The 26,738-nt window shown below is 43.5% G+C and overlaps 1 protein-coding gene across 1 annotated transcript in view; it reads right to left on the bottom strand.

Annotated features, from left to right (window-relative positions):
- Positions 1-11,166: 11,166 nt before the first annotated feature.
- The window catches only part of LOC135558776 (oxysterol-binding protein-related protein 1-like), a 40,738-nt gene continuing 25,166 nt past the window's right edge, over positions 11,167-26,738 (bottom strand). The window contains exons 17-27 of the mRNA XM_064992895.1: positions 23,046-23,121; positions 20,921-21,055; positions 20,672-20,769; positions 20,287-20,469; positions 17,908-18,015; positions 17,583-17,672; positions 17,347-17,473; positions 14,504-14,620; positions 14,112-14,235; positions 13,890-13,980; positions 11,167-12,483 (exon numbers count right to left, since the gene is read on the bottom strand). Of these exons, the coding sequence (XP_064848967.1) occupies positions 12,381-12,483; positions 13,890-13,980; positions 14,112-14,235; positions 14,504-14,620; positions 17,347-17,473; positions 17,583-17,672; positions 17,908-18,015; positions 20,287-20,469; positions 20,672-20,769; positions 20,921-21,055; positions 23,046-23,121 (1,252 nt within the window). The 3' untranslated portion in view covers positions 11,167-12,380. The remainder of the gene's footprint in view (positions 12,484-13,889; positions 13,981-14,111; positions 14,236-14,503; positions 14,621-17,346; positions 17,474-17,582; positions 17,673-17,907; positions 18,016-20,286; positions 20,470-20,671; positions 20,770-20,920; positions 21,056-23,045; positions 23,122-26,738) is intronic.

A 26,738-nucleotide genomic window follows, 5' to 3' on the forward strand; every position in this document is an offset into this window, starting at 1 on the left:
ATTATTATTATATATTATGGCTACCACAGCATTCTGCAGGGATACGCCATCCCATCTGGTTTGCACTTAGTTGGACTATAATTCGTTATTTTAACAGGACAATGACCCAACATACCTCCAGGCTGTGTAAGGGCTATTTGACCAAGAAGGAGAGTGATGGAGTTGGTTGGAGGCTGGTTGGACGTGCTGTCAATTTCTCTAAAATGATGTTGGAGGCAACTTATGGAAGATAAATGAACATTCAACTCTCTGGCAACAGCTCTGGTGGACATTCTTGCAGTCAGCATGCCAATTGCACTCTCCCTCAAAACTGTGGCATTGTGTTGTGTGACAACATTTTAGAGTGGCCTTTTGTCCCCAGCACAAGGTGTAATAATCATGCTGTTTAATCAGCTTCTTAATATGCCAGACCTGTCAGGTGGATGGAATATCTTGGCAAATGAGAAATGCTCACTAACAAGGATGCAAACAAATTTGTGCCCACAATTTGAGAGAAATAAGCTTTTTGTGCATATGGAACATTTCTGAGATCTTTTATTTCAGCTCATGAAACATTGGAACAACACTTCACATGTTGTGTTTATATTTTTGTTCAGTCTACTTTGTATCCCTTATTTACTCAAGTGTTTCCATTATTTTGCCAGTTATCCGTACAAACAGTGTACTGTACATTTACTGTACATTTCTAAATGGTAAAACATATGTATGAATATACCCTCAAATAAAAGGTGATATTCTGTACTGTCGCCTCATATGTAGCAACTGAATATTGTCCCTTTAACATGTGGACTAATGTAGATGCCTACAGTATGTTTACAAACACATAAAAGTAGTCAATGTTTAAAAAAGTAGCCTAGCTTATTTTTGTAGACCCTAGTAACTTTTGAGCCTGGTTCCTCTCTAGGTTTCTTCATAGGTTCCTGCCTTTCTAGGGTGTTTTTCCTAAGCACGGTGCATCTACATCTGCATTGATTGCTGTTTGGAGTTTTAGGCTGGGTTTCTGTACAGCACTTTGAGATATCGGCTGATGTAAAAAGGGCTTTATAAATACATTTGATTGATTGATTGAAACAGTGGGATACATTTGGAATTCATATATGCTATGCCCCTAGTTCATTCTAACATTTTAAAGGCTGACGTTACCTAATTAGAGTGGAACAAGGAATGAACTGTATTTCCTTTTGCTCAGGTAATCCTTTGATGGATACCAAGGATGTTACACATCTGTACCAAGAGATACGCGGTAAGGACTTTAAAATGTTTTAAAATTAATACAGTTGAATGTCTTGCACACATGCCTCACAATTTCCTACATTTGTATTTTTTCAATAGAGGCAAATTATGTCGAAGACTGGAAAGCTGCCATAGACTTAATGCACAGGCAGCTCGGCCCACAGTATCCACTCGGAGAGCCTGCACCTCTGCACTGCGACCAGATGTCAGTCCTTCTGGCTGAGGAGAACCTGTCAGTCAGCCAGAGGGTCAGCCCAAGGTCCACCCAGGAGTCCAATGTCCCCTGCAGTGAGCCCATGGGTGGGCCAGATAAGCAGGCTCAGTCGCTGAGCAGTCCCCCTGGAGGAACCCACAATGGAGATGACGTTGGAGGTCAATCCAGCCCAACCAAGCTTGGAGATCAACCCAGTCCAGCTGTGGAAGAGGAGGCCCAGGCTGGGCTGGGTTCTGCCGTGCAGTCAGCCGTGTTCCAGAGATCTCCATCAGGGGACAGTCTACTGGAGGCCAACCACTATGCGGTCCTGATCGGCACCGCCAGAGCCCCAACCAACAACACCGCCATTGTCCGCTCTAAGAATCTTCCGGAGACCATTATCTTCCACAGCGACAGCCATCTAGCCTCAGGTATATCTTCCAGGGGTAGTTTGACCTGGACTCTTTCGGGTGGTGAGGGGAATAAGGTTTGGGTAAATGACCCAACAGACGGACTGTCTGATGATGTGGTGGTGTTCCACAAAGTGCCCTCAATGGACAGCCTGTCTCGCATGTCGTCTGCCTTGAGTAATACCTCTTTAGCTACTGAGGAAAAAATGGATCAAGTGGTTTCAAAAAACAGGATAGAATTCTCACTGGAGAATGTATTGTCTGGCTCTCCATCCTTTGGGGAAGTGGCTACAGCTGCAGCTTTGCAGCAGGCAGAAACTGATCAGATAAGATCTACCATTGAACTTACAGAGAAAGTATCCTCCTCAGAGATAGTGGGAGCCAGAGCAGCATGGATAGAGTCGTCAGACGGGATACCTAGTAGAAAAGAGAGTGTAGGGAGAACAGCAGAGACACCAGAGAGACACACATTTCCCAGAGATTCACCCAGAGTATATTCTCTTCTGTCAAGTATGCTATTAATCTATACTATAATGTATTGCCAGTTTGGTACAAACTGTTTAGGGACAAGATATGACAAGATACATAGTAATGTTTAAACCCTTTGCCATTGCATCCTCTATCCTCACAGCTCATTCTGATGAATCTCTGAAGGGTACAGACAAATCATCCATCTCCAGCCTGACCAGGGTTCCTTCTGCACCTCGCAGTGAGAGAGGGAAAGAATTAGCCATTTCACATCAATCTAGTCTGGCCAGGCTCTCCTCTGCCTCTGTAGATGAGAGAGCAGCTGAATCAACTTCAAGAGAAGTCTTCAGTAATGTGGAGGAGCTACTGCTGCCTCCAACTGCTTCTGTTGGCAGGGTTTCAGCATTAGTGACTGCTGCAAAACATTCTGAAAGTGCTTTCTCTGTAACAGAACTAGTGGATGCAGCACACAGAGTGTCCTCAGTCAGGATACCCAGTAGAGAGGAGAGTGTAAGGAGAACATCAGAGAGACACACTTCCTCAGTATCTCCACATGCATCTTATGTGTCAGGTAACAGAATACATTTTAGTCATTTAGCAGACGCGCTTATCCAGAGCAACTTACAGGAGCAATGAGGGTTAAGTGCCTTGCTCAAGGGCAGATCAACAGATTTTTCACCTAGTCGGCTCGGGATTTGAACCAGCAACCTTTCGATTACTGGCCCAATGCGCTTAATCACTAGGTTACCTGCCGCCCAGAGTAAAATGTCTCTATATCACAGTTCTAAAAGGAACATAGTCACACATGCATTACAGCTTCTCTATATCTTCTCTATTATCTTCTGTTGATTTTAAAAGAAATGTCTGTGTTTTATAGAGTGCCCAGTGATGTTTGAAAAAGAGGACTGGCGTGTAATCACTATTCCCTCTGCTCCAGTGAAGAAAGCAGTCAAATTCAACCCCTCCGAAGAGATCTCACCTATTACTTCACCCAGCGTAAATTTAGCCTGGGAGGAGCTTCTACAGACATCAGAATCCATCGTTGATAAAGTAACCTTCAAGACTTTAGAGATTGTAAATAAACAATTACAATGCCCATGGCGGGAGATCTCTGAAATGGCCCCATCGGACCCTGTGGTTGTCTCACAGTCTCAAAACGCACTTTCTTATGATGATCTCTCTTACTCGCCTTCAGCTGTGGAGGAATTCTCTGCCTCAGCAAGATGCTTAGAAGGTGATGTCACTGAAGAATTCTCTACTGCCTCAGCAAGATGCTCAAAAGGTGATGTCACTGAAGGATCTCGCTCTGGAACAGCAGTAGAGAGTGAAGGAAGCTCTGTGAGAGAGATTTCACCAGCAGTGACTGCGAGGTGTTCTGCCAGTGACGTATCAGAACGAGTTCCCTCTGAAACAGCAGTTTTGGGAGCAGCAGCGTCATCAATGGAGGAGTTATCAGAGGCACCAACTGCATTAGTCTTTGAGGGTGGGATTTCGCCAGCGGTGTTGGCCAATGATGTATCAGAAAGAGCTCCCTCTGAAACATCAGTAACGGGAGCAGAGGCTTCAGAGAGACACTCATCATCCAGTGTATCTCCACAGACTTCATTTGTGTCAGGTATGTGTCACTTCCACTTCCTCACAAGGTAACTTCCAAGCACAATTTTCTTCAATGTTGTTAGAGGAACAAAGTCAACTACTTTATTTAACATCATTTATTTTGTCTCTATCCATAGCGCATTCTGAAGAGTCACTGAAGGCTACAGACTTGTCACCTCCATCCAGCCTGGCCAGGATTCCCTCTGCATATCTCAGTGATGGCGTGTCACCAGCAGTGTCTGCAAGATGTTCTGCTAGTGACTTACTAGAAAGAGCTTCCTCTGCAACAACAGAGCTCAGAGTGATCCCCTCTGCACCACCAATGGATGCGCTTTTGGTATTACCAACTGCTTCTGTTGTTGGGATTTCAACAGCAGTGACTGCAAGATCTTCAAGAGGGAGTTTTGCAGAAAGAGCTCCCTCAGAATCAGCAGTGGAGGGGGTCAAATATTCTGAAAGTGCTTTATCAGGAAGAGCTTTCTCTGTAACAGAACTAGTGGATGCAGCACTCAGCGTGTCCTCAGTCAGGATACCCAGTAGAGAGGAGAGTGTGAGGAGAACAGCAGAGACACCAGAGAGACACACATCTCCCAGAGTATCTCCACAGACATCTTCAGTGTCCGGTACAGTAGTCATCCAATCTCTATGATATACTTCTAATGAGGTCCATGTTACTATTCCTGGTAAAATGTTTAAGAAAATGTCAGTGTAACATCACAACATACAACAACAACAAAAAAATCTGTCTTTCCTCAACTCAATGGTGATGTTTGTTTCTACAACAGCTACAGGCTTGTCATCTAAGTCCAGCCTGTCTAGGGTCCCCTCTGTGTGTCTCAGTGATGGTGCAGCAGAGTCCGTCTCTATGGAAGTCGTCTCTAATGTGGAGGATATTTATACAGCACCATCAGTGGAGCAGATTGTTTCTTCAACTGCTGCTGTGGTCTGCATTTCACCAGCAGTGTCTGCTCGATGCTCCTCAAATAACATCTCTGGAAGAACTTGTTTCAAAACAGCAGTAGTGGGAGCAGAGATACCAGAGAAACACGCCTCTCCAAACGTTTCTCCACAGACATCGTTAATGTCAGGTAAAGTCATTCATGATTTATTAAATACATTAAGATTGCTGCATTAGTAAGGTCCATATCACCTTTTCGGGTAAAAGTGGGAAGTTTAAAATATTGTTCAAATGATTTACTTTGTCTCCCCCGTCTCTAGCTCATGTTGGTGAATCTATGAGAGGTACAGACATTTCACCTAAATCTAGTCTGGACAGGATTTCCTCTATTGGTGAAAGAGCAGCAGAAACATCTTCTAGAGAAGTGATGTATATGGAGGAGATGTATAAAGCATCAATGGCCGAACTACCAGGGCCTCCAGCTGCTGTTGGAGCTATTTTACAAACAGTGTCTGCTAGATGTTCACAAAGCCACATGGCAGAAAGAATCCCCTCGGAAACAGTAGTAGAGAGAGACACATCTTCCAGTGTTCCTCCTAGGGTTTCTCCGCAAACATCTGTGAGCTCAGGTAACGTTTTGAACTATCTTGAATGAAATATAAGGTTGTTATGTCAGTATTGTGGGCAAAATGAATTGTGAAATACCACAGAATACTTCAATCTGGTCTGTCTTTTCACAACTCATGTTGACGTTACTCCAACAGCTACAGGCTTGTCATCCAAGTTCAGTCTGGCCAGGGTTCCCTCTGTGTCTCTCAGTGATGGTGCAACAGAACCAGCTCAGATAGACAACGAAACACTGTCAATGGAGGAGCTTATGACGTCTCCATTGTATTCTCATTGGTCACCAGCCGGTTCGGAAAGTGACTCATTAGGCTTAAGAGGAGCAGCAGTGGATGGAGCACACAGAGGGTTCTTGGTAAGGAGACCCAGTAGAGAGGAGCGTGTGACGAGAACAGCAGAGACACCAGAGAGAAACACATCTCCCAGTGTTTCTCCACAGACTTTGTTTACAGGTGTTGTTTCTGATGGGACAGTTTTCTACAGAGATTCATCTGTGGGAGAATTACATCTTTCTCCATCTGTTGGCGAGGAACTTGTGGTGGAGGCTTACGAAGTACCGTCTCCCGAGAAGGAGACTCCACCTGCTTCAGTTGGTGGACCTTCATCAGTAGTGTCTGCAAGATATACTGGCAGTGGTTTAACAAGAAGAGCTTTCTCTGAAAAAGAAGTAACGAGACCAGAGACACCAGATAGACACACGTCTCCCAGACTTTCAGCTAAAGTTTCTCCACAGTCCAGTCTGGCCAGGATTTCCTCTGCACCATCGATGGAGGAGCCACGGATGTCTCCAACTGCTTCTGTTGGTAGACTTTCACCTGCAGTGTCTTCTGTAAGATATTCTGGAAGTGGTTTAACAGGAAGAGCTTTCTCTGAAACAGCACTAGTTGATGCAGCACACAGTGCCCCCTCAGTCAGGATAACCAGCAGAGAGGAGAGTGTGAGGAGAAGAGCAGAGACACCAGAGAGAGACACATCTCCCAGAGTGTTTCCTAGATCGTCGCAAAGAGTTTCTCCACAAACTTCTCTCCTTTCAGGTACAATTGTCATCCACACTCTGCAGAAAGGTCTACTAATAAGATATTAATAAGATTGGAGGAGCGAGGGCCTCCCGGGTGGCGCAGTGGTTAAGGGTGCTGTACTGTCGTAACCGGCCGCGACCGGGAGGTCCGTGGGGCGACGCACAATTGGCCTTGCGTTGTCCGGGTTAGGGAGAGTTTGGCCAGTAGGGATATCCTTGTCTCATCGCGCCCCAGCAACTCCTGTGGCGGGCCGGGCGCAGTGCATGCTAAGGTTGCCAGGTGCAATGTGTTTCTTCCGACACATTGGTGCGGCTGGCTTCCGGGTTGGATGCTCGCTGTGTTAAGAAGCAGTGCGGTGTAGCACGACTTTCAACCTTCGTCTCTCCCGAGCCCGTACGGGAGTTGTAGCAATGAGACAAGATAGTAGCTACTAATAATTGGATACCACAAAATTGGGGAGAAAAAGGGGTAAAAAAAAATATTTAAAAAATTTGTTGGGGGGTAAAAATGGTTAAAACTTGTAAGGTGAAATGTAAACAATATGTGCTTAGTTTTGTGTCTCTATCCACAGCTCATGCTGGTGAATCTCTGTCTGGTACAGATATTTCTCCACAATTCAGTCTGCCTAGGATTCCCTTTGCACCATCAATGGACAGACCCACATCTCCCATAGTTTCTCAAAGAGTTTCTCTACAATCCAGTCTGTCCAGAATTCCATCTGCACCATCAATGGAGGAGCTAATGGTTTCTCCATCTACTTCTGTTGGAAGAATGTCACCAGCAGTTTCAAGAAGATCTTCAAAAAGTAGTTTAACAGAAAGAGCTCCTTCTGAAACAATCATAAGATATTATGAAAGTGCTTTATCAGGAAGAGCTTTCTCTGAAACAAAACTAGTTGATGCAGCACACAGTGTCCCCTCAGTCAGGATACCCAGTAGAGAGGAGAGTGTGAGGAGAAGAGCAGAGACACACACATCTCCCAGAGTTTCTCCTAGAATGTCTCCCAGAACTTCTCCTCGATCCAGTCTGGCCAGGATTCCATCAGCCCCATCAATGGAGGAGCCACTGGTGTCTTCAACTGCTTCTGTTTGCAGGATTCCACCTGCAGCAACAGTGGAAGCAGCACACAGAGGAGAGAGTGTAGCGAGAACAGCAGAGGCACCAGAGAGTCACACAACTCACAGAGTTTCTTTCAGAATATATCCACAGACATCTAAGACAGGCATCCTTTCTGATGTGGCAGTTTTGCACAGACCATCCATGACTGCAGGGTTTTGTCTTGAGGTTTTAGACACGGAGTCTGACCAGATGAATACGTCGGTGAGTGACATCACAGCACAATTTCCCTCTGACACTGCTGCAATGAAGACAGTACACCGAGAGTCATCAGGGAGGATACCCAGTAGAGAGGAGGTTGTGATGAGAACAGCAGAAACGCAAACATCTCATGCAAATGGTAAATATCAACTTTCTGAAATATTATTAACAGAAACCAGACTATTTTCTAAACATTTATCTTCCTAATCGCATAGCAGTATTGGACAACAGCACACAGGTTTCACAAACTGCAATCCGCCTTTGTGAAGAGGTGAGTGCCTACCCTATAGAAGTGCAGCAGGGGACCCTGGGACTTGAAGTTTATCTAGGAGCATCTCCAGCATCTCCAAACACGAGAACTCAAAACACACGTTCACAGGGTGTGCAGACGAGTCGAGGTAAATTTATCCTCAGAATACAATAATTAATCTTTAATAATTGTTCAATCATTTTGTGTGCATTGAAGATATTAGGGGATTTTTTTCCCCCTCCAATATATTTGTGGAAATTAGGATGTTCACTTTTGATGTTGCATTCTATTCTCATATTAGATTATCATGGCGCGCCCTCACAGAGCGTTCCCATTGGCGCAGGACACGTCACTCCTGATGCTCAGCCTGCACGTGAAAATTACACCAATCAGGTCTGGACACTTTACCACTTGGCCAATGAGACAGAGGAGGGCACACTGTCCGCTAAAGTTATCTCCCAGCCTCCGTACAATGGTAGTGCTTATATTCGCAACTTTGGGGCTGGACATGTGTTACTGGCTGAGAGGTCCCCTTCCCCTCAGAAATCTGACGCCCAGTCCTGGAGTGGCCAACCCAGACAACAGCCACCACCCTTCCTAATGAGCCCAAGAAGGGCCTTCACACACAGGGCACAGTCCTCCACCCTCCCTCCTCCTTCTCTACCCCAGCCTCCAACCGTCCACAACCAGGAGATCAACATCCCCAACTTCTTCACGCATCCCCAACTTCTTCCTGTGTCCCCAGGCAAGATCGTTCGTAGCATTCCGACCGCGATGCAGACCAGGTCGAGGTCTGCTGCGGTCCAGGCAGGTGACCCCCCGGGGTACCTGTCATTCTCCATTCCCATGGAGACGGTGAGCAGAGGATCTGGTCAGGGCGGGCAGGCCCAGTTCTTTCAGGTCATCAGTGACAAGGGGAACACTGTTTACTCTCCTGCTCTCATGCACATTTTCACCACAGAAGAAGAGGAACAGGAAGGAGACAGGAGGCAGCCAACTAGTGCCACATTTAATTGGTAGGGGACTGTTTGGTGCAGGGTTTCTCAAACTCGGTTTTTGCCCGAACACTACAAAGCTGATTCAAATAACCAACCAGTTTTGATTATTTGAATCAGCTGTGCAGGGCAAAACTGAGTTTGGGAAACCCTGGTCTAGTGAGTATCAATAAATACATTTGCATATCATAACAAATGTTCTCCCTCTTCATGTATTAAACAAACAGTAAGTGAGCAGTTAGGCTGATCTGAAGCTGAGAAATTAAGGACATTCAAATCAAATGTGTGTCACATGCTTCGTAAACAACAGGTATAGAATAACAGTGAAATGCTTACTTACGAGCCCTTTCCAACAATGCATTTGTCCTTATCTTTCTATAATTTTTTTTTTAGAAAGATAACAAGGGAAAAATAAACAATTAGTAACAATAACTTGGCTATACAGTCAAGGTACCAGTAGTGCCGAGTCGATGTGCAGGGGTACGAGGTAGTTGAGGAATTATATACAGTGGATTCGGCAAGTATTCAAATCCCTTGACTTTTTCCACGTTACATCCTTATTCTAAAATGGATTTCATTGTTTTTTCCCCTCAGTCTATACACCATATCCCATAATGACAAAGCAAAAATGTTGACATTTTAGCTAATTTATTTAAAAAACTAAAAACATACATTTACATAGGTTTTCAGACCCTTTACTTAGTACTTTGTTGAAGCACCTTTGACAGCGATTACAGCCTCGAGTCTTCTTGGATATGCCGATACAAGCTTGGCACACCTGTATTTGGAGAGATTATCCCATTCTTCTCTGCAGATCCTCTCATGCTCTGTTCGGTTGGATGGGGAGCGTCATTGCACAGCTATTTTCAAGTCTCTCCAGAGATGTTAGATCGGCTTCAAGTCCGGGCTCTGGTTGGACCACTCAAGCACATTCACAGACTTGTTAGACTTGCTTAGGGTGGTTGTCCTGTTAGAAGGTGAACCTTCATCCCAGTCTGAGGTCCTGAGCACTCTGGAGCAGGTTTTCATCAAGGATCTCTCTGTACTTTACTCTGTTCATCTTTCCCTCGATCCTGACTCGTCTCGCAGTCCCTGCCACTGAAAAACATCCCCACAGCATGATGCTGCTACCACCATACATCACCGTTGGGATGGTGCCAGGTTTCCTCCAGACGTGACATTTGGCATTCAGGCAAGAGTTCAATCTTGGTTTCATCAGATCAGAGAATCTTGTTTCTCATGGTCTATGTGCCTTTTGGCAAACTCCAAGCAGGCTGTCATGTGACTTCCATCTGGCCTTTCCAAATCCATGTCCAATCAATTGAATTTACCACAGGTGGACTCCAATCAAGTTGTAGAAACAGCTCCAGGATGATCAATGTGAACAGGATGCACCGGAGCTCAATTTCAAGTCTCATAGCAAAGGGTCTGAATACATATGTAAATAAGTATGCATTTTTAATACATTTGCAAAATGTAAAAAAAAAAGAAAAAAGTTTTTGCTTTGTCATTATGGGGTGTAGATTGCTGAGATATATATATATATATATATATATATAATCCATTTTAAAATAAGAGAGACATTGTTGTGCCTTCACAACAGTGTTGGTGTGTGTGGACCATGTTAATTCCTTAGTGATGTGGACACCGAGGAACTCTAAAGTCTCGACTTGCTCCACTACAGCACCGTCGATGTGGATAGGGGTGTACTCTGCCCTCCGTTACCTGTAGTCCATGATCAGCACCTTTGTCTTGCTGACATTGAGGGTAAGGTTGTTGTCCTGGCACCACGCTACCAGGTCACTGACGACCTCCCTATAGGCTGTCTCATCATCGTTGGTGATCAGGTGAGTGAACAGGGAGTACAGGAGGGGACTGAGCAAGCACTCACGAGGGCCCCTCGTGTTGAGGGTCAGCTTGGTGGATGTGCTGTTGCCTGCCTACCTACCCTCACCACCTGGGGTTGGCCTGTCAGGAAGTCCAGGATCAAGTTGCTTAACATTAGAGATTGCGCACCAGCTGCTGTTAACCAAGAGACACACCTCCGCCCTAGCCTTACCCACATGAGGAATCACTAGGCCTACCTCCAGTCCACAACTTACATAATGCTACAAGGATGCACAGTGGGTGAGGGTGGTGGCAATAAGAAACAGGACAAACACCCAAGGTAACATTACGTTTTTATTTAGCAACAATAGAAATGATCTTTATTCTGTAATGTGCTATACACAAAGGGAGAGTAGCCTCGAGGAAAAAAACGTGCATTCAGAGGGGGCGACAGGCCCAGTCTACTGTACTGTCATGTATTACATGATACTCCTACCTACCTACCTACCAATTTACAGAGGTTACAGCAGCAGCTGTTCACAACCAGGGAGATGAATATTATGCCGTGCATGAGTGTGTTGAACAGTGGTCGTCTCCCACATGGCACCCTATTCCCCCATAGGGCTCAAGTCAAAAGTAGTGTGCTATGTAGGAACTAGGGTGTCATTTGGACAGCCTTACTGTGCCTCTGTGGGTGTAGTGCAGCTAATGCTTGCATAGTCAAAGTGGTGCATGTGCAGTATGTGTATTCAGTGTGTGAGGGCTACTTCTCAGAATATCCTGAATGACATTTTTACTATAGAGGACATTTTTGCATACAGATAAAGATATCTTCATATAGAGCCAAGTGGTCAAACTCGGATTAAATAAGTTCTCTCAAGCGTCATTGAAGAAAGCCTTACTAAGTACAGTAGTTATTCTCCTCTATACATCTTCAATTCATAAAGAACTCCATTGTATTACAGCTCAGAAGAATGGAAGACCTCTTTCCAATAATATGTACAAACATGTATAATATTCCCAGGCATAGTTAGAGGTGGAAGCAGATAAAATGTGTCATAATGAACACGCCTATTTCACACACTATTTGAAAGCTCTATTTTTCCATAAATTGATACTGTATCAGAAGGATAATGTAGCTGCACACACTCGTAAGTAATAGCACTGAGCGCAACGTGTCTTTGACAGGAAAAGAATTCTGGAGACATACTGCATTCAATTCACGCCGTTCAAAACACTCCCATTTGTTCAAATGAACGGCAGGTTACACCCTATAGATTTATTATAATTCTATACACTAGTCAATGACCATAGCTTACATGCTCATGAGGACTTCACCCTTATGCTTTGAGTGAGACATAGGCTGCGATAAGAGAATATTTGGGGACTACTGAATGGTTGTTGCCTTTGCAGTCAGTCAATTCCCAATAATAGCCTTACCATATATAGGACCAGAGCAGGTGAGGGACTTGAAGTGCCAACCTGAACATGAAAAACAGTAGAGACAGTAGAGATGAGATGTGTACAGATAGAGATGTGTGTCTTGGAGGTCAGTAAATATCAGGCAGCTGGGAGTAGTTCCGCTCCCAGTAGCCATTGGAGTAGAGCCAGTCCTGAGCTTTGATGTGGGGGTTGGAGCCTTGGTGGAACCACCTATATGAGAGGAACCGAGTCAGACAAACATAGAAATGAGTGTTCAGGCACAGGTGTATCCAGACACAGGCACGAGTGTTTGACATGATTGTGATAAATACAAAGCCACACAAACAGAACACAGTACAGTTGACTCCTGATACAAACCAAGATTCCATTGAAAATGTTATTTTTTCTCGATATAGCTTAGGTCTTTCGTGAATTCATGCAAACTATAGCATGCAAATATCCAGGTAAGGTGAATTTCACTGCAATTATTTGAGCTTTTTCGATTTGTACCTATCAGGAGTCAACTGGACTCGGGTTGTACAGGTGTGTGATCAGTGTTTGAATCAATGCATTTGCTGCCGTTCCAAAGCGGTCTTGAGGAAGCCGGTATAGGGCAGCACTCAAAACAGTGAACCACAACCAAAAGCCACAGCAGACAAGCAGAGCCAAACCTGGGGCCAAGAGCTGAGTTCCTTCTCAATGACAACACAGGGGAAGAGCATAACATAGCACAGGATGACACAAATGGGTGACAATTAGCAAAGCAGATCTAGCACAAGCGCTAGCATACATCCAGTGAGAGTAGTGTTGAGCAATTAACTGAAATGTTGTTTTTTTGTGTTATTCTTCAATGATTTAACCAACATCTGTTCAATTATTTGAATTCCATTTAGAACATTTTTCGCTCAGTTTCCCTGGAGATAAATAAGATCAAGCCTGAACTGTTGATGTAGTAGAGAGTTGTAGTTTCCAACAGGCCAATATTCTATATAGTTTAGCACAGAAAATGTGGTAATTAACTACAATGACCATAATCCACTGCGTGCCTACTTGTCTGGTCTGCGAGGGGTTTTCTACGCCTGCTATGTTAGGTTAGTGTGGGGCAGACACAGAGAGAGAAGAGAGAAGAATGCAAGATCGAGAGGGACAGCGAGCAGTTGCTTAGTGGGGTATCTCTACCTGAAAATACTGTACATGATCTAAGTGATTGATAGTTGGTTTTCAGCAGTCATAACAGTATGCATATTTAATGTACTTTGAAGCATTAATAAAATAGTGATTTTGTCAGAAAGTGTAGGCAGCAGCTCTATAGAGATGAGATGAAGACTTGGAATTAAATAGTCATCAAATAAAACTATCTATGTAACGTAATATACACAATAACTGAAATGTTTTATTAAAGTAAAGTCAATGATGGGACTTTTTAATTGTTTATTCTGTGTTACAGCATTCAACCCACATAATGCATAGTGCATTTATTGTCAAATAAATTATAATCGAAACCCGAAATTGTAAGCCGTGATAATTTTTAAAATAATCGAATGGAAACCGAACCGACCTCAAAAAGCACTAATTGTTCAGCACAGCAGAATCAGAGAGGAGTTTCATGGGGGAAGAGAGAAGACCCAATCACTCACCTTGTTTTCCATTCCTCTGTTGATTTGGAGCGATTTTTCCGGGCCAGTCTTTGTTTCTCCTCTACCCTCTTCTTCTCTGCACTTGCCAAATCTGAGAAACACAGAAATATTTCAATCTATCAAAATATTTAGATTCATTGACAAAATGCTCATTGAATTGCTGGACACCAGATGTGGATCATTGACAACAACACAATGCTCTATATAACTATATCACCATACCTATGTCTCCTCTCTCCATGGCTCTGATGTCAGGTCTGAGCCGACAGTCTGTGGGGGGCAGGACCCCCTTCATGCCCCCCTCCAGCTCATTCAGCTGCATGGCAAACGTGGAGAAGGCGTAGAACTACCAAAGAGAGAGAGAGAGGGGGAAGGGCCTACAAATCAATGACTGACAACCAGTTCAATCACTCCAGAAGGCTAAAAATGTCAACAGTAAATCCCAGATTTCTGCCTCTTAGTAATTCCTCCAATACAGTACTCTCTCATCCGTGTAATCTCTGCAGTTGTCTGGTCGGGGAGCAATCCTCCAGACCTGCTTTCCTCCCCTCGACCCCCTGCCTCCCCTCGACCCCCTGCCTCCCCTCGACCCCCTGCCTCCCCTCCCCTCTTACCTCTGCAGAGTTGTCTGGTCGGGGGACTATCCTCCAGATGAGCTCACTTCCTGGGATGACCTGGACCGTGTCTCCATCAGGCAGGGGCATCTCCTCTGGCTCTTCGTCTACACTGGTCTGGAGGGACAGACAGGGGGACACGCAACCTTCAAACAGGTATGCAACTACAATAGCTACTTGGGTCATATCAAGGGCCCTCACTGCAAAACGAGTGTAATGGTAGCTTAAATAAATAAAATGTTATTTGTCACATGCACCGAATACAACAGGTGCAACAATGCAGTTAAGGAAAATACACCCCCCCCCCCCAAAAAAAAGGAAAAGTAACAAATAATTAAAGAGCAGCAGTAAAATAACAATAGCGAGACTATATACTGGGGGTACCATTCCAGAGTCAATGTGTGGGCTTCCTCTGACACCGCCTGGTATAGAGGTCCTGGATGGCAGGAAGCTTGGCCCCAGTGATGTACTGGGCTGTACACACTACCTTCTGTAGTGCCTTGGTGTCAGAGGCTAAGCAGTTGCCATACCAGGCAGTGATGCACCCCGTCAGGATGCTCTTGATGGTGCAGCTGTAGAACCTTTTGAAGATCTGAGGACCCATGCCAAATCTTTTCAGTCTCCTGAGGGGGAATAGGTTTTGTTGTGCCCTCTTCACAACTGTCTTGGTGTGCTTGTACCATGTTAGTTTGTTGGTGATGTGGACGCCAAGGAACTCCAAGCTCTCAACCTGTTCCACTGCAGCCCCGTCGATGAGAATGGGGGCGTGCTCGGTCCTCCTTTTCCTGTAGTCCACAATCATCTCCTTTGTCTTGATCACGTTGAGGGAGAGTTTGTTGTCCTGGCATAAAATGGCCAGGTCTCTGACCTCCTCCCTATAGGCTGTCTCGTTGTTGTCGATCAGTCCTACCACTGTTGTGTCATCTGCAAATTTAATGATGATGTTGTCGTGCAATCATGAGTGAACAGGGAGTACAGGAGGGGACTGAGCACACAACCCTGGAGAGCTCCAGTGTTGAGGATCAGCGTGGCAGATGTGTTGCTACCTACTCTCACCACCTGGCGGCGGCCCGTCAGGAAGTCCAGGATCCAGTTGCAGAGGGTGGTGTTTAGTCCCAGGGTCCTTAGATGAGCTTTGAGGGCACTATGGTATTGAAGGCTGAGCTGTAGTCAATGAATGGCATTCTCACATAGGTGTTCCTTTTGTCCAGGTGAGAAACGGCAGTGTGGAGTATCTGTTGGAAGTATGCAAATTGGAGTGGGTCTAGGGTTTCTGGGATAATGGTGTTGATGTGACCCATGACCAGCCTTTCAAAGCACTTCATGGCTACAGGCATGAGTGCTACGTGTCGGTAGTCATTTAGGCAAGTTACCTTAGTGTTCTTGGGCACAGGGACTATGGTGGTCTGCTTGAAACATAGAATTAGGAGGATAGAATTATGCTCAGATTAGATATCGTGCACCAGCTGTTGTTTACAAATATACATAGACCGCCACCCCTTGTCTTACCAGAGGCTGCTGTTCTATCCTGCCGGTAGAGTGTATAACCACCAGCTGTATGTTATTAATGACGTCGTTCAGCCATGGCTCAGTGAAACATAAGATATTACAGTTTTTGATGTCCCGTTGGTAGGATATACGTGCTTTTAGTTTGTCCATTTTATTATCCAGTGATTGTACGTTGGCCAATAGTACCGATGGCAAAGGCAGATTAGACACTTGTCGCCTAATCCTCACAAGGCACCCCGATCTCCTTCTGCGAAACCTCCGTCTCTTTCTCCTGCAAATGACGGGGATGAGGTCCTGTTCAGGTGTCTCTAGTAAATCTCTCTCGATCATCTCATTAAAGAAAAATTCTTCGTCCAGTTCAAGCTGAGTAATCGCTGTTCTGATGTCCAGAAGTTATTTTCGGTCATAAGAGACGGTAGCAGCAACATTATGTACAAAATAAGTTACAAACAATGCGGAAAAAACTAACAAAATAGCACAGTTGGTTAAAGAGCCCATAAAACGGCAGCCATCCCCTCCGGCGCCATTATCGTCACTCATCCATAAGCATGGAACAAAATTAGACATTTTGTGCTCCATTTTCATGGTGCGAAAGCGCGCAACATTTTTCAGGCTACTATTTATGTATTGCTCAGTTTACTAAACTCTAGTCAAATAACCACCTCATGATCATACACTTTGTTCAGGACACTTTGTTCATTTCATTTTTGCACCTAACACACTGCTTTAGGGAAAACACTAAGGGGATGTGGCTGACGCGCAAACCAATATTGAAATTTCAAATTGGTTAGATGAGGGTTAAGGGTTTGGTTAAGGTAAGGATCAGTTATAGATTTTTGTCTATGGGCAGCAGGTAGCCTAGTGCTTAGAGTGTTGGACTAGTAACCGAAAGGTTGCAAGATCGAATCCCCGAGCTGACAAGGTAGTTTACCCACTGTTCCTAGGCAGTCATTGAAAATAAGAATTTGTTCTTAACTGACTTGCCTAGTTAATTAAATATTAAATAAATAAATAAAAAGATTTTGTCTAGTCATGTTCATCGTGCGAAAGCTGTGCAACATTTGACGTGCTGGTCAGAAAAGTTCCCTTAGTCTCTCCCTTGCTTTTGCACCACAAACATCTTTGCCGTTGATTGGCTTATTGAGTAATACTTTTATCACTACATTATCATCTGATCTCATGAATAGTACTGAACAGCACTGGACTGGCATGAGGTATAGTACAGCTTATTTTACTCAGCAAAGGATATGATAGTTACATAACCACCCTGGTGGGGCTGAAGGCACAACCTTGTTTTTGATATGGAATGTTTTTGATTAGTGCACACACAGTACCTGCGTGTTGCTTTTCTTCTCCTCAGAGTTCTTCTTGTCAGATTTCTTGTGAGCATCAAAGGTGGCGGCGTCCACAGTGTATAAGCACTCAGTCCATTTACCATATATGGCGCAGAGCTTCTTTTTGCTGCAAACACACAGTCAAAACGAGCGGTTTGGCTTTTCTGATTGCTAACATACAAATCATCTTGATACAGTAAAACAGTTGGTGGAAAAAAACTGTAACAAACAAGTACCTTTTATCCAGAATATAGCCCTCCACTTTGTGCAGCTCCTTGCCAAAAATACCGCATGGTTTGAACGTCAGGCTGCATCTCTCGCCCGTCCTGTCACCGAAAGACGAAGCCTTCTAGTTACATATTCTCTTTCACTATTCCCCACAGCCAGACAATGCTTTCAAACAACCACCATTTTGCTGCTCAAGTCTGTCGGCTTTGTAAAGGTAAGTATCTGTCCCAGTTCCGCTACATTGCTCAATCAACTGGATACAAACGTGGATCCAGACCACTGCACACACACAGATACACGTGTAGACACACACGGCGAGGGAGTCTCCCTTACTTGTGGTTGATCACTTCCACATTGCCATACTGCTCGATCCACAGCTGGCCCACGATGATGTTGTGGACACAGCAGGTGGGGTTTGTCCAGGTGTATGCTTCATTACATCTGCAGAGAAAGAGAGAGCGAACATGTCACAGCAGATAACCGACCACCAACTACGTCAACTTAGCGATGCCAACTCATACCAAACTACTTCAGAGATTCAAATGTCCTTCAAACTTCAACATGAATTCATTAGTTTCATCCAGGCTTAAGAAAAAAGCTCCCAGAATATGCACTACTGTTCAAGTTTGGGGTCACTTAGAAATGTCCTTGTTTTTGAAAGAAAAATATATATTTTGTCCATTAAAATAACATCAAATTGATCAGAAATAGTGTAGACACAGAACAGAGCAAACTGGCTAACCAGAATAGAAAGAGGAGTGGGAGGCCCAGGTGCACAACTGAGCAAGAGGCCAAGGAATAATCTTTTATTTAAAATTGGCCAGTCTGAGATATGGCTTTTTCTTTGTAACTGCCTAGAAGGCCAACATCCCGGAGTTGCCTCTTCTCTGTTGCCGTTGAGACTGGTGTTTTGCGGGTACTATTTAATGAAGCTGCCAGTTGAGGACTTGACACTCCAAAGTACTTGTCCTCTTGCTCAGTTGTGCACCGAGGCCTCCCACTCCTCTTTCTATTCTGGTTGGAGACAGTTTGCATTGTTCTGTGAAGGGAGTAGTACACAGCGTTGTACGAGATCTCCAGTTTCTTGGCAATTTCTCACATGGAATAGCCTTCATTTCTCAGAAGACTGACGAGTTTCAGAAGAAAGTTATTTGTTTCTGGCAATTTTGAGCCTGCAATCGAACCCACAAATGCTGATGCTCCAGATACACAACTAGTCTAAGGCCAGTTTTATTGCTTCTTTAAAATCAGTACAGTTTTCAGCTGTGCTAACATAATTGCAAAAGGGTTTTCTAATGATCAATTAGCCTTTTAAAATAATAAACTTGGATTAACTAACACAACGTGCCATTGGAACACACGAGTGATGGTTGCTGATAATGGACCTCTGTACGCCTATGTAGATATTCCATTAAAGAAAACAGCCGTTTCCAGCTACAATAGTCATTTACAACGTTAACAATGTCTACACTGTATTTCTGATCAATTTGATATTAATATAAAATGGGACAAAAAATATTATTTTCTTTAAAAAACAAGGACACTTCTAAGTGACCCCAAACTTTTGAACGGTAGTGTATGTATTGCTATATTTACTGGGAGATAAAGGCCAAATCAAGGAAACTCCAAGGCAAACTCTCAGGGAGGGAAAGCCATACTGAACAAAAATGTAAAACGCAACATGCAACAATTTTACTGAGTTACAGTTCATATAAGGAAATCAGTAAATTTTATTAAATTCATTAGGCCCTAATCTATGGATTTCACATTAATGGAATACAGATATGCATCTGTTGGTAACAGATACCTTAAAAAAAGTCAGGGCATGGATCAGAAACCCAGTCAGTATCTGGTGTGACCACCATTTGCCTCATGAAGCGTGACACATCTCTTTCACATAGAGTTGATCAGGCTGTTGTTTGTGGCCTGTGGAATGCTGTCTCACTCCTCTTCAATGGCTGTGTGAAGTTGCTGGATATTGGCGGGAACTAGAACATGTTGTCGTACACGTTGATCCAGAGCGTCCCAAACACGTTCAATGAGTGACATGTTTGGTGAGTATGAAGGCCATGGAAGAACTGGGACATTTTCAGCTTCGAGGAATTGTGTACAGATCCTTTCGACATGGAGCTGTACATTATCATGCTGAAATATGAGGTGATGGCAGCAGATGAATGGCACGACAATGGGCCTCAGGATCTCGTCACAAAGCAATTGTGTTCGTAACTTATGCCTGCCAAATTCTCAACAACGACATTGGAGGCGGCTTCTGGTAGAGAAATTAACATTAAATGATCTGCCAACAGCTCTGGTGGATTCCTGCAGTTATCATGCCAATTGCACGCTTGTTCAAAACCTGAGACATCTGTGGCATTGTGCTGTGTGACAAAACTGCACATTTCAGAGTGGCCTTTTATTGTCCCCAGCATAAGGTGCACCAGTGTAATGATCATGCTGTTTAATCAGCTTCTTGATATGCCACACCTGTCTGGTGGATGCATTATCTTGTCAAAGGAGAAATGCTCATTAAAAGGGATGTTAACACATTTGTGCCAAACAATTTAGAGAAATAAGCTTTTTTGTGTGTATGGAACATTTCTGGAGTTTTTCATTTCAGCTCATGAATCAGGGGACCAACACGTTACATGTTGGGTTTATATTTTTGTTCAGTGTACATGTACACTGTGGAGGGAATCTCAGCTCCAGACTTACTTGGGCAGCTCCAGGGTGATGATGCCTTTAGGCTCTGCCTCCACGCTCTTTCCCCAGAACTTGAGTTTGGGGTAGATGGAGCCGTGGAACAGGAAGTCCTCCTGCAGGCCCTCGGCGTGGAAGGCGCTGACAGGGGGGTGGTGGCTCACCTGCTCAGACATCCACCTGAACCCTAGGTCCTCTCTGAGGGGACAGGAGGGAGGGGGTTAATGGTACATACTTAGCCATCACCTTCCATCTTCAGATGTCTTGAGACATCGGACTTAAGGATTCAAATGTATTTTGGTGACGTCTTGAGTCAAACTAGTACCACTAGTAGTAACCACCATCTCACAACACATACAGAACAGTCAACCGAAACATCAACCACAGTAATATGTCTAACCTGATCAGCTCATAGGTTTCTCCTAGAAGTGGATTGAAGGGTTTTCCCGTCCTCTCCCACTGTGATGCTACAGCAGACACAGCAAATGCTGCCACACACTGAAACCATCATAGATGAACAGAAATGTGTAACGTCAGAAGCTGCCGATGAGCACAGCCACAAAAGAGTATGTACTACAGCGGTGATTGTGAGTGAAAACTCACGCGCATGTCTATACCAGAGAGGATGATGAAGACATGGGCAAAATACCTTCATCCTCTCCATGGAGTCTGTGGCAGCATTAGCCTGGTGGATGAGATACGTGTGCTCCATGTACTCTGTCAGCCGCTGAAGAAAACTCAGGGGCTCGTTGAAGATTACTGGCATGGCTATCTTAGACAGCTCCTGGGAGAGGAGAGAAAAAGAGGAGACGAGTCATAGAGAGAGAGGTAAGGAAACACACAAGCACAAGAAGTTCATCCACAGCCCACACAGACATACCTGTATTATATTATACAGTAATATCAGACAATATAGGGAATATAGTGATTAGAGAGTGCAATAGACTGAAAGTACTTGAGACAATTACAGGACATTGGTAATAGAGTGGAAGTCCCTATAAAGCTCACATAATTGTGTTTCAATGACAGAGGTGTGATATAACATCAGCAATAAGCTTTAGTCTAGATCCCAGTCTGGAACACAGTTTGACACCCTTACCGACTAGTCTCTGCAGTGTCAGTAAAAAGGCCCACATTTCAGTAGCAACCCTGGGTTAAAACAATGGTTTGCCATGGATCCAGAGTAACCCAGAGTACACACACATAGTTATGGTAGTTTCTCCATTGCCATTAGTGTCTGCCCTTACACCAGGGCTGTGTCCCAAATGGCACCACATTTCCTATGTATGGCTCTACTTTTTACCAGGGCCCATTAGGGCTCTGGTCAAGGGGCCCTAGTCAAAGTATTGCACTGATGTGGTTCCACCAATTCGGTGCCTTGAGAAGTGTAACATGGTCAAAAAAAAACAAACAAAAAAATGTTTTCCCTTCCCATAAAAAATGACTATAGTAAAGTGCCTATTAAATGCCAAATAAAGTAACAGGGTTGACGATTTCATCTTAAAAATCAGCCATAAATCCCCTTTTGAGATGGGGAATGGAAGCTTGTTGTGTGCAACAGGGACTGAATGCAAGCTTCCAAAAACATTTCAGGGTTGACGTGTTATGCCCGACCCAGTCAGTTTTCCACCACAAAATGGCCAAAAAGAGAAGAACCAGTTCGCCTGCTTTTACACTATGATTTATTTGACTATTAGATGTTCAATGTTTCATTCAAAAAAAAATATTTAAAAGAAAAAAAGTCCAGTTCATGTAACACGGTTGACCTTAAAATGAGGGACAGAAGTAAATGATTCACTAATCACATGAAACAAATAATCATCTTCAGAAATGACTGACAAAGCAACAAAATAACTAGGGCTTTACAATGATGGTGAAAACTGGATTTTGGCACTTTATCATGTCTTTATTCATATTTTAAAACCAGATGGATTTAATTCTCCATATGGTCTACGGCATTTCATTTAATATAACCGGCTTTTAAAATGCAATATTGGTGCACAATTTCTTTTCAAAATATCAAAGGGATGCAAAAGGCACTCTTTTCGTGGAACAACCACCCTACATAGAGAATAGGTTGCCATTTGAGCCACAGATGGGAATCATTACACCGCTTTAATTAGGGGAAGTACAGGAAGTGTAGAGCTTATATCATCCAATTAAAAATCATCCAGGAAGTAGAAAAGGGGGATTAGGATCCCTACAGACCACTACCGATGACAGGGTCTCTCACATCATAGACCTGTGCTTAGATAGTATATATTTGTGACTATAACAAGGCAAGTAAATGTCTCCATAGCTACAGTAACTACAGTAACTCATTAGGCGGTAAGTCGGCCCAAGGACACATTCTCAGGTCAGCAGTATTTCCCACTAACACAGCACAAATCCACATTAAAGAAGCAGCAGATTGAACAAAGTATAAAGAGCAAATACAGAGGGGGGAAAAAACAGCAGAAAATACATCTATCCCGTGTGGTTTAGTTGGTAGAGCCATGGTTCTTGCAACGCCAGGGTTATGGGGGACCAGCACGCATCAGCTAAATGACAAATGCAAATGTAATGTTTGTGGCTGAATTCTTAGCAGACAGAGAGAAAGGCATGTTTGCTCACTGTTTCCTTTCAACGTTTTTTTGGGGGGGGTGCAGGAAACAGTGAACTGGCATCCCTGTCCTTCTTTGCCCAGCCAGATTCATTTTCATCCAGCTACTGTGCCTTTGGGTTGTGCCGATGCAGTACCCTTCTTTAAATGAATACTGAGTGTGAATTCTCACCATGCCGATGCATTTCTTCAGGATGCTCCAGACGCTGACGTCATTCCTGGAGAACATGGGCGCGGGCAAAGACGTTCTGTCGAATAGAAAAGAAACAGACAAACAATTAGGTCAGAACTAAATGGGGTGATCCCACTGAATATATATATGGATGCAGACATGGTCCCAGAGAATGAGAGCTAGAATGAGAGCTACTAATTACTCTGGTGACAGAGTAATTAATGAGGGGTTTAAGCCAGATTCTCTTACAGTATATATACAGTGCCTTGCGAAAGTATTCGGCCCCCTTGAACTTTGCGACCTTTTGCCACATTTCAGGCTTCAAACATAAAGATATAAAACTGTATTTTTTTGTGAAGAATCAACAACAAGTGGGACACAATCATGAAGTGGAACGACATTTATTGGATATTTGAAACTTTTTTAACAAATCAAAAACTAAAAAATTGGGCGTGCAAAATTATTCAGCCCCTTTACTTTCAGTGCAGCAAACTCTCTCCAGAAGTTCATTGAGGATCTCTGAATGATCCAATATTGACCTAAATAACTAATGATGATAAATACAATCCACCTGTGTGTAATAAAGTCTCCGTATAAATGCATCTGCACTGTGATAGTCTCAGAGTTCCGTTAAAAGCGCAGAGAGCATCATGAAGAACAAGGAACACACCAGGCAGGTCCGAGATACTGTTGTGAAGAAGTTTAAAGCCGGATTTGGATACAAAAAGATTTCCCAAGCTTTAAACATCCCAAGGAGCACTGTGCAAGCGATAATATTGAAATGGAAGGAGTATCAGACCACTGCAAATCTACCAAGACCTGGCCGTCCCTCTAAACTTTCAGCTCATACAAGGAGAAAACTGATCAGAGATGCAGCCAAGAGGCCCATGATCACTCTGGATGAACTGCAGAGATCTACAGCTGAGGTGGGAGACTCTGTCCATAGGACAACAATCAGTCGTATATTGCACAAATCTGGCCTTTATGGAAGAGTGGCAAGAAAAAAGCCATTTCTTAAAGATATCCATAAAAAGTGTTGTTTAAAGTTTGCCACAAGCCACCTGGGAGACACACCAAACATGTGGAAGAAGGTGCTCTGGTCAGATGAAACCAAAATGGAACTTTTTGGCAACAATGCAAAACGTTATGTTTGGCGTAAAAGCAACACAGCTCATCACCCTGAACACACCATCTCCACTGTCAAACATGGTGGTGGCAGCATCATGGTTTGGGCCTGCTTTTCTTCAGCAGGGACAGGGAAGATGGTTAAAATTGATGGGAAGATGGATGGAGACAAATACAGGACCATTCTGGAAGAAAACCTGATGGAGTCTGCAAAAGACCTGAGACTGGGACGGAGATTTGTCTTCCAACAAGACAATGATCCAAAACATAAAGAAAAATCTACAAAGGAATGGTTCAAAAATAAACATATCCAGTTGTTAGAATGGCCAAGTCAAAGTCCAGACCTGAATCCAATCGAGAATCTGTGGAAAGAACTGAAAACTGCTGTTCACAAATGCTCTCCATCCAACCTCACTGAGCTCGAGCTGTTTTGCAAGGAGGATTGGGAAAAAATGTCAGTCTCTCGATGTGCAAAACTGATAGAGACATACCCCAAGCGACTTACAGCTGTAATCGCAGCAAAAGGTGGCGCTACAAAGTATTAACTTAAGGGGGCTGAATAATTTTGCACGCCCAATTTTTCAGTTTTTGATTTGTTAAAAAAGTTTAAAATATCCAATAAATGTCGTTCCACTTCATGATTGTGTCCCACTTGTTGATTCTTCACAAAAAAATAAAATTTTATATCTTTATGTTTGAAGCCTGAAATGTGGCAAAAGGTCGCAAAGTTCAAGGGGGCCGAATACTTTTGCAAGGCACTGTATATAGCTACTTTATAGATAAGGCACGGCTCTCTTCCTCCTACGTCTCAACAATGCTCTAAGGCGAGGCTATCATTAAATCAGATAGTAGGTATCATGTTGTTGGTGAGGCGTGTTTACTTTCTAAGTATTTGCAATTAAGCAAGTACCCTTGGTTTTATGTGATGCTCTTGGCCATCTTTGTTCATGGAGAGGAACTAGGTTTGGAATACACAAAAGTAAGCCATTGTTTAGTTATGCAGAGAGTACAGCTGTACATGAACCTTATCTGGAACATCAGTGATGGCTTGACCTACTATTTCGAAACAAAGTAACCTGACAGCTAATTAGCCAACTGTAGCTGCTGCGGTCAAGCCTCAGGCAACACCCATGGATGAATGGGAGTGTTTGCATGTTCCCGTCAGTGTTTGTGTGTGCATTGCGGCCCGCCTGTGGACCAGGTGTGCATACCTCAGGGAGGCGGCGTGTTTACTTAGCGATAAGCAGTGAAGCAGCTACACACAGCGAACGCAGCAGGAGATGAAGGGAGAGGAAAGAGGAGGCCTGTGGGGCTAAATCCTAACCCTTCTCTCTTAACAGTGGAATGAGCAGGCCAATGGAGCATGGTGGAGCAGTACTTCTGCCGGCTCCACAACACGCCATAACCTGTTACGCTAAAGAAACTGATTCGTACTTTAACTCGCTACGCTTACTCACTCTACAGCTTCATTCAGTTCCCATAGACATATACATTTTCGCTTGACTCAAATCAAGCCTTACAACACATAATCAAGGATTTATCATACGCTCCTGGGATTACAAATTGAGGTATCAATTAAAAAAATGAGTTATCTTTAACATACTGAGGTAGACAATGACTGAATCCCATCTCCTTTAGGAGAGCATGTCTGACTGCACCATGATTAATAGTGGGCCCACGATTGTGAAGCACTGTTGATATCAATTAGCTTATTTGGTTGGAGTGAGTCCAGAATCCTGGAAGGAGAATGGGAGCATTCCAAATGGCACCCTATCCTCAATTTAGTGCACTAGGTGAAGAGTGGGCTAAGTTGAACCATTTTGTACTTTCAGCATCACTCCGTCAAGGGAAATATAGTATAGTTTCAGGTTTCATTAATCGTATGTACTTGATGCACATGGTATACACCAGCCAACGAAATGCTTACTTGCGGGTTCCTTCTCGACAATGCAACAATAAGAAATAATAAAAGTTAAGAAAACGAACAAAGTAAATGGCTCAGTAGAATATTATATTATAGAATAGTATAATACAGGAATGTACAATATATAGGCCAATTTTTACATGAGTTTTGGGGAAGGGGGATTAGGGGGAAAGTGTTTAAATTGTTCAGTATTTAGCTATTATAATAAGTCTGGTAGTAGCAATTGTGATGTGTGTGTAGCATGATGTGTGTGTGTGTAAGGTGCAGAGAATGTAGTATTCTTTCTAACAAAGATATCTACATATGTTTCAGGATATTGTGTATCCCTGGAAATAATCAAAATTCATGTAAAACATTACTGTTTTGAAAACATAGCTTGTCCCAAAAAAAGTGGTCTCTCGGGCATAACTTACACCGGTTATGGGGTAAGTTGAGCCACAGGATAGGGTCAATTAAACAGCCTTCAAATGTCTGTACTGATTGAAATATTACTACTTTCTTTTTAAAACCATGTCAATCTTAATTTCCCAAACAAAAATGCTTTTTGGTGTTTTAATAATTTTGCACATATTTTATCAGAGGCTTATAAACAAACAAACACTTTATACTTTTTAAACACTTTTAACATAGGCCAGGCCATGTTG

This window comes from Oncorhynchus masou, chromosome 17 (genome assembly GCF_036934945.1).
Source record: "Oncorhynchus masou masou isolate Uvic2021 chromosome 17, UVic_Omas_1.1, whole genome shotgun sequence".
Classification (NCBI taxonomy): Eukaryota; Metazoa; Chordata; class Actinopteri; order Salmoniformes; family Salmonidae; genus Oncorhynchus; species Oncorhynchus masou.